The 8,461-nt window shown below is 56.2% G+C and overlaps 1 protein-coding gene across 1 annotated transcript in view; it reads right to left on the bottom strand.

Moving 5' to 3' along the window:
• LOC114071019 (tyrosine-protein phosphatase non-receptor type 11-like) overlaps window positions 1-7,075 on the bottom strand; it is a 33,548-nt gene extending 26,473 nt beyond the window's left edge. Inside the window, exon 1 of the mRNA XM_027908675.1 lies at window positions 6,988-7,075. Within this exon, the coding sequence (XP_027764476.1) occupies window positions 6,988-7,001 (14 nt within the window). The 5' untranslated portion in view covers window positions 7,002-7,075. The remainder of the gene's footprint in view (window positions 1-6,987) is intronic.
• Window positions 7,076-8,461: the final 1,386 nt, after the last annotated feature.

An 8,461-nucleotide genomic window follows, 5' to 3' on the forward strand; every position in this document is an offset into this window, starting at 1 on the left:
TGAATGTGAGGGGATCACCTCCCAGATCAGACAACCCAGGTCACTGTGAGTATGAGAACCTGGAGAGCCAGTCGGGCTCCCAGTGCAAACCACGAGGATGGGCACGTTCTGCAGCAGCAGCAGCACTGGGGCACCCCAGAGAAACGTTTTGGGAGCAAGAAAAGCAGGTAGGGCCAGCAGCCAGCACCTGACTGCAGCATTTGGCTCCTACTTTTCCTGTTGGATCTGTAGGATAACACTTAGGCATCCCAGACCTGAGCTGCAGGAAAGCCAACGTGTTGCAGGAGGGCAAACAACTTATTTTTAGGACGATGCCAAGGGCAGGAAAACCCCTGAGCCCAGAGGAAAACCAAAACCAGCCCCCAAGGCAGCAGGAGGAGTGGGCAGGGGCTTTCACCGTGGACCAGGACCTTCCTCATTCAGCAGGTTCCCTTCCCAGCAGCACCACAATATAAATAACTAAGTAAGTAAGGCAAGAGCATCTCGGCTTCCCCAGCTGGCACCGGGGCCGGCAGCAGGAGAGGAGATTCCTGCAGCGCTGTCCTCCCTGCCCTGACACACAGCACCTTTGCCCCAGCCCCTGGCATCATGTGCATCCTTGCTGAAGGCCAGAAACCCTCGGCTTTCAAGGATTATATAACCCAGTGAGCTAATTAAAAACGAGGGGTTCTATTTCTGACCCCGGGCAGGGTGACAGGACCAAAATAAGGCCCATAACGGGCCCAAGTCCCCTTTGAAGAGTGGCCAAGGGCTATTTTTTACCTCGAGACACATCACGAAGAACTGGAGGGAGGAAAAAAAAAACAAAAAAAAAAAAATACCAGGGTTATTTTTAGAATTTAATCAGTGGCAGAGCTCGTTGCATTTCTTCGATGGGAGTATTTCGGGAGGGTGGGAGGAAGAGGGGGAGCAGACAAACAAACAAACAACCTACCCCCCCCCAAAAAAAAAATATATATAGGACAAATATAGCCCTGGCAACTCCCTCACACGTAGGGATGCTGCTCCAAGGGCATGAAGGGGATTTTTTTTTTTGGTGCTGTTTTGAAATTAAATCTTTGTCACCTTCCCGCCCTCTTGAAGGGTCACAGGACACATCCCGAGGGATGGGCTCTCCTCTGCCTGTTATCCCAACTCCCAACCTGCTGTTCCAGGGGCCTGTAGCTGGAGGAGCTTCCCAATTCCAATGGTCATCCTGGAGGGAGCATCCAGCAGAGCTGATATTGCTGTTGCTCACCCTCCTGCCACTCTGAGCAGGTTTCTCCTCCGTCTCTCTCGCTGAGAATACTCCATTTTTATAAACACCTCAACAGCTCCTTGGAGCAGGGGGGAAGTCAGATGTTCTACCTCCTGCCTGTGCCCTGCTCTTATTTTTAAGGCAGGATTTTTTTATTTACCCTTGTTTTGCCCACTCAACCAGGGCTCTTTTACCCCCTCTTGGCACCCAGGGTGCCCACCTCCTCCAACCCACCAAGGAGGTGCTCAGTGCTGCTGCCCATCCCACAGGGCTGAGCTGATATTCAATCTGACCAAAAAGGGAACTTGGAAAACGTGTTAATCTCTCTCTCTTCCCATCGAGCTGTTCTGGTGAGGGCTACTGCAAACCTGACATTTTTAATGGGGAAAAAAAAAAAACCAAAATCACTTTTGCAGCACCCAGAGGAGATTAACAGACAGCAAAAAAGAAGAGTCATGGCTTTTTCTCCCAGCTCAGCCCCACATCCACACTCAAAATTCCCTGGGGAAGATGGACAAGCAGCAGCCACAACAAGGGCTGGCTGGGAACCTCCCCCAAGGGCCTTGGGCACAGGAAAACCTTGAGCAGGTCCTTGCAGAGAGCCAGGCTCTTCACCTGATAACACAATCAGCACAGCTGCAGCCAACCCCAGCCCAGCTACCAAGCTGCACTTCCCTCTCCTCTCCCCCAGCTCTTCTTTCCACACCAAGAAGCTGCAAAAAGTGAGATAAAGTTTGTCACTCCTGCTGGGGGAGGGTTACCCAGCTCTGAGCCCCCACCAGAGGAGCTGGGGGGAGCCCTGCTGAGATTCCAACCACGGCTGGACCAACTGACCCCCTCCCTGAGGCGCTTTTGGGGGCATCTAAGGCCAGTTTGGATGGGGTTGGAGCGACCTGGTGTAGTGGAAGGTGTCCCTACCCGTGGCAGGGACAGATAATCTTATTAATTATCAATAATAATAATAATATAATTATCACATCATACAAGCAGCAGCAGCAGGAGCTATTTGCAGAGAAAAATGCACACGCAGGAAGCACACAGTTCCTGATTTCCAGCCTGGTTTCATGTGAAGAATTTCCTCCTTCCCTTTGGATCCGTGCAGGAAGCTGCAAAAAACAGAGGCAGCCCCGTAATCTCATTAGGCTCCATCCCACCCACGTTTCCTGGAGAACACGCACTGGGAACTGCAGGAACCACTTTCCATCCCTGCCCAGCACTCCCATCACCAGGCAGCAAGTGCAGCCCTGCCCAAGGTGCTGCTTTTGGTCAGGGCAGCAAAACAAAAAAACCCAACAAAAACAACAGAATAAACAGTTCCACTGCAAAGAAAAGGATTAAATTGATACTCAGGAGAGCTGCAGCCTCAGGAATGCTGCTTCCACACACACCCCACGAGGTGGGGGGGCTGGTTTTAGCTGGGAATGAGGTACTGGCTTTGTTCATGCCTCGGGACAGGGATGGGAAACCCACACGGTGAAAGAAGTTTTCAGTGATTGGGAAATCAAAGAGCATCTGCAGTGCAAGAGTGGGAGGTGACAGGGATGGTGGATGGGGGACATCTGGAGGGTGGTGAGAGGTGATAAACCTGGCTGGGCACAGAAAAGCTCCCAGCTCCGGGTTCTCCGCTCACAGAACCCTCCTGGGCAGGGACCAGGCTGCTGGTTTGCTCGTGGGGTGACAGAGGTGGTGGGCACCAAGCATAAAGGAGCCCCTTGGGCTTGGCCAGTCCTTTCCAAGAGGAGCAAAGAGCTGAATAATCCCCCTCTTTTCGGAACACAAACCTTCCTTCCAGCTGCTCCAGCGCTGTCAGTGAGAGATCTGGCATGAAAAGCCAGCCCCAAGGAAAACCTCCAGGAGAGCAGGGTCTGCCTCACTGAGAAGAGGGAGGTGCCAATGCCCACCTTTTTGCAGCCCCAGGAGCACCTCCAGCTGGGCCCTGGGGCTGCCACATGAGCAGGGTTTGTTCTCCTTCCCGAGGAGCAGCAGGAGCCACAGGCACGTTCCTGCTGAGCCCCTCACGTGCCTTGGCCATCCAAGGGGAGAAGAGCCTTGCTGGGCAGGCAGCTCAGGTGCTGGCAGCACTGGCAGCAGCCGTCCCAGTGCCTTCTGGCTCGCTTGCCACGTCCAAACAGCTCCAAAAAACCTGGGAGAGCCCAGGCGAGCTCCGCCGGAGCACAAAGCCCCGATTCATCCACTCAGGTGCCTCCTGAGAAGAATCATCTCCTAGAAACCAGCCCCACTTAGGCCTGGCTGCAGCTCGGGTACCAGCCAGCCACGGGGGGGAAGCTGGCCCCCCGTGCAGCTCTGGCAGTGGGAGTGGAAGCCTTGGCTCCCTCTCCGGAGCTCTGTGCCTGCCCCGCGCTGCAGACGGCGAGGAATTCTCCTTGGCAGCCCTCAAAAGAGGTACAGCTGCATCCCACAGGCGTGTTCTCCAGGGCTGGGAGAGCTTTGTCGTGGGACCATAACGAGAGCAGCTCGCTGGGCCTGGGGGAAAACGATAGGATGCTGGAAAATCACTGAGAGCCTGATCCAAAACCCCTCCTGGGCAAGGCCAGTTTTCTCTCCCTGAACTCGGGCATTAACCAACCATCCTTATTCCCTCCCTGGAAAAGGGGGGAGAAGGGTGTATTTATGCATTTCATGACCTGCCCCTCTCTGGAAATAAACAGCAGGCTGGGGGCTTGGAATTGAAACGTAATTTAAGTTGCTGCTGCTGTTCCAGTCCTCATTTACCACGGCTAAGCCTGGTGGAAAAGCACGTCTGCTCCTCCTCCCCAAGCATTTCTGCCCAGGCAGCCTCAGCATACACAGACAAAGCCCCTTGAGCTTTGATTCTCCCATCCTCTGTGAACAAAGCCTGTGTCCAAAGCTGTCTTCATACAGCCTGGCCAGAGAGAGAAAACCAGGAAAGCCTGAGCCAAGGTCCAGGTGCAGCCACAGCAAAGGAGGGAGGGCAAAAGGTGCCTTTTGACTGCTCTTTTTTTGAGCTGGAGCTGAGCACAAGGCAGCTCAGAGCCAAGGGCTGAGGTGCCCCCTGAAGAGATGGGAATGAAGAGCTCCCAAAAAGTGCCAGAGGGTATTTCTGAGCTGCCAAAGGCTTGAGCCACCAGCCAGATCCACACTCCTGATTCCAGCCACCAGCCAGATCCACACTCCTGGATCCAGCCACCAGCCAGATCCACACTCCTGATTCCAGCCACCAGCCAGATCCATACTCCTAAATCCAGCCACCACTTCCCAGAGCTCTGCCCATCGCGTTGCTGCCGAACATCCAAGATGCCAAAACACTGACCTGGTTTTGCTTCCTGCACCAGAAGTTACCACCTCCCCACCAGCAGCCAGGCTGCCAAAGTAAGCAGCTATTGCAAATACTCCAGCTCAGTATTTACATTTGGATTCAGCACAGGAAGCATGTGTTTCCCCACTGGTAAGGGGAGTGGGAAGGCTGGGACCACAGGCTGGCATTGTATTCCCTGTCACTGCAGGTGAGGCCCTGGCACAGGTTGCCCAGAGAAGCTGTGGCTGCCCCAGCCCTGGAAGTGTCCAAGGACAGGTTGGACGGGGCCTGGAGCAACCTGGGCTAGTGGAAGGTGTCCCTGCCCATGGCAGAGGGGGTTTGGATTAAGATGCTCTTTAAGACCCCTCCCAACCCGAACAATTCCACAATTCCACGAAATCTGATACGGAAATGGAAGCATTTCACCAGAGTACTTGTGAGCACCAATTAGTCTGCTCATTCAGGGTCCCCAAAACTGGAAGCTTGGTCCTTTCACTCCCAGCATCCCCAGCCAGGGGCAGTTACCCCCTCCTAGTGCTGTGAACTTGGACCTGCACAGAGGAACCATCTCCTCCACAGCTGCTTCACCAGCAGCAGCAACCCCCAAAGCAGCAGAACCCCCAGCACAAAGTGCCTCCACACCCCACTGATCACCTCCCAGCACTCAATCCTGCAGGACTGGAGCAACCTTTGGAGGCAGCCAGCCTCAGGAAGCTGGCATTTACTCACTTCCTCCAGACTTTCCCTTCCTCCCAGCCACAGCATCCCAGGAAAACGCGGCTGTCGGGCAAAAAAGCCTGCCCTGCAGACAAGGGCAAGGCACAGGGCAGCCACCAAGTGCTCCTGGCACTGTGAAAGCCTTTTCTAGGGATAAAAAAAAAAAAAAAATAAACAGGGAATTTGGGGTGTGCTGGCCGGGGGTGTGAGGTTTATCCCCCCTGATCTTTATGGCACAGCAAAGGCCTCTCCTCATGGCTGAGCAGCATCACTCAGATCCCAGGAGTGATCAGCTCCAGGCCATGCCACGAGCCAGAGGGAGAACAGCATCAGCATGGGATCAGGCAGGGCAGAAAGGTGCCACAAACACCTGGCAGGTACCCTAAAAACCTGCTGGGCAAGAGGAGAAAGGCCAGGGGAAAAGGACCCGAGCGATGGTTCAGAAGCAGGAGCAGCAAATCCCGCACAGGTGGAAAGGATGGAGCGACAGATATTGGGAGGAATCACCCCCCACCAACACACATCCTCCCAAAAATCCAGCCCACGTGGCTCTGCCCCCTCTCAGCAGCAGGAGCAGTCACCAGCCAGGTTCCTCAGGACTCCTGCAGTGCTGAGCTGGCAGCAGCATCCCGACCACACTCCTAAACCAACGGAGCCCCTGAACGCCGGAGATACGGGAAAGTGAGTGAGGAGAATATGGAGTTATTACACGTCCAGGGGGTGGTGGTTGTGGCAGTCCCCGCGATGACCTGGCCCTGCTGGGTCCTGCGGCACCTCTGAGCACTCCCTGTCCTGTAACCGATCCCAGGTCCCAGCCCGGAGTGATCAGCAGCTGAGCGGCTGCTCCAGGCCACCTCCCCACCCCCCATCCCCCAGGGCTTTTCGGAACACATTCGGCTTGTAGCAGCAACAAAGGCTTTTTCAGGTCACCTTAAGGCCGTCCCGGGGAAAGGACGCTCAGGAATGAAGAATCAGCTGTAAGAATCCCCCCCCTGCACTTCAGCGCAGGGGCTGTGTGTGTGTGTGACCCGGCACGGAGAGAAGATGTCCATTTATCCCTTGGGAAGCCACAGCAGGGACGATGCCCCCAAGTCACACAGGCTCTGCCACCACCCAGAAAAACCCCCGAAGCAACAGCGTCTTTGGGGGAAGCCGGGGGAGGCACCACCAACACACCACATGCTCCAAAGTACAGCCTTTTTTCTTTTCCACCCCACAACCCACAAAGACATTTCGAGCAAGTTTTAACGCTTATCCTGTTTTGGGATCCCCTCTCCAGCATCCCCGGCACTGGGTACCGCGCCTAATGGGAGAGGATGCTCCCAAAGGTCTCGGGGTGCTGCGGGGAGAAACGGCGGGGCCGAGAGGGCTTGGGGTGACCCGGAGCGGGCTGGGGGAGAGGGGCGGGGGTGGCAACCGGGGGACGGGGAAGACGCGGGAGGTGCAACTTTATCCCGACCACCGGAGCCCCGAGCTCCGACAGCGCGCAGCCGGCGGCACGGCAAAGGGACACGGGGACACGGGACAGGGGGACACGGGCACAGGGCGAACCGAGGGGCACTCGCGGGGACGGGGGGCAGGTCCGAGCTGGAGTGGGAGCCGGTGGAAGCGGTGCCCGGGACCCGCGGGCGCTCCGGTGGCCGCTGCCGGGGGGACGCGCTTGCCGCGGGTCGGGACGGGACGGGATGGGATGAGATGAGATGGGACGGGATAGGATGGGATGAGATTAGATGGGATGGGACGACTCGCTCCTTACCTGCGGGAGGTCATGGCTCCACGGAGCTCCGCTCCCGGCCCCGCTCCCGCACCGACTGCCCGCACCGCCGCGCCCCGGCGGGCGCTGGGCCCGGACCGCCGGGGAAACCCCTCCCTGTGACGCGGGGGAATCCCCGCCCTCTGCCCCGCCCGGGTCCCGCTCTCCATCGCTGGGGCTGTTTCCCCGGCTATTTCGCCATCCTGGATGCGCCTTCTCCGCATCTCCATCGGACCCCGGGGCTTGGCAGCGCGGGGGAGTTCCTGGAATGGAGTCGCGGAGTGGTTACGGTGGGAAAAGCCCTCCCGAGATCATCCAGTGCACACCACTAAGCCTTGTTCCCCAGAGCCACATGCACACGGGTTTCGGACACTTCCAGGGGTGTTTATTCCATCACTGCCATGGGCAGTCCCTTCCAAAGCCTGACCACCCCTTTCAGTGAAGGAGTTTTTACTCATATCCAATCTCAACCTCTCCTGGTGCAGCTCGAGGCTGTTCCCTTTCCTCCTGTCCCTGTTCCCTGGGAGCAGAGCCCGACCCCCCCGGCTCCCCCCTCCTGTCAGGGAGTTGCAGAGCCAGAAGGTCCCCCCTGAGCCTCCTTTTCTCCAGGCTGAACCCCCCCACCAGCTCCCTCAGCCCCTCCTGATGCTCCAGCCCCTTCCCAGCTCTATTCCCTTCTCTGAACACTCTCCAGCCCCTCAATGTCCTTTTTCTTGTAAGGAGTCCAAAACTGAACCCAGGATTTGAGGTGTGGTACAGGGGGGGACCAGCAGCAATTTAAGACATCCCTCAGTACCCAAACACCTCTAAAGGTCCAGATTTTGGGGGCTGAGTTGGTAAAAGTTCATAAAAGCTGCCAAAATAGTGAAACAAGCCGCAAAACACTGAGAATCCAAGGCTAGTGAGGCTCAGCCGTGTCTGTTATCCCTAAAAGGTCCTGACTCAGGGGTGCTTTGGAATCAGGAGGGCAACAGTGTCCCCAGGGTGAGTCCCCCACTCCCATCCCAACATCTCTGGTGCCACCAAAACCTCCCACTGGGATAAACTGGGGGCCAGGTGTGCACTTCATACAAATAAAGCACATTTCGCCATATGAAGTGTCGGTTCAGAGGCCTTTAATGAACTCCCGTGGAATACACGTTGTTTCACATAACAGCCAGAAATTAACCCAAAGAAATGCCCTCAATCTGGCACCTTTCGTGAATGCTGGGTGAGAAAACAAAGCCAGCTGTCCAAGGGAGAGAAAAAGCCAGGACACAGCCAGTGACATCCCCTCCCTCCCCCCACCCCCCCTCCCCAGTCTGCCCGTGGTGTCAAAAATAGCAGTTTTATAACTATAATAAGACTCAGCGAATTCCATGTCTATTCGGGGAATACCCAGGGAGCTGGCAGCCAGGAGCCAGCTCATTTCTGACTTCAGCTTCCCTGAATGCCACTGGCTTGCTCACAGGGCAACGAGGAGCACAGAGGCCAAATA

The sequence above is a fragment of the Empidonax traillii genome, unplaced genomic scaffold (assembly GCF_003031625.1).
Source record: "Empidonax traillii isolate 1590-97213 ecotype Southwest subspecies unplaced genomic scaffold, ASM303162v1 scaffold1790:size96177, whole genome shotgun sequence".
Taxonomy (NCBI): domain Eukaryota; kingdom Metazoa; phylum Chordata; class Aves; order Passeriformes; family Tyrannidae; genus Empidonax; species Empidonax traillii.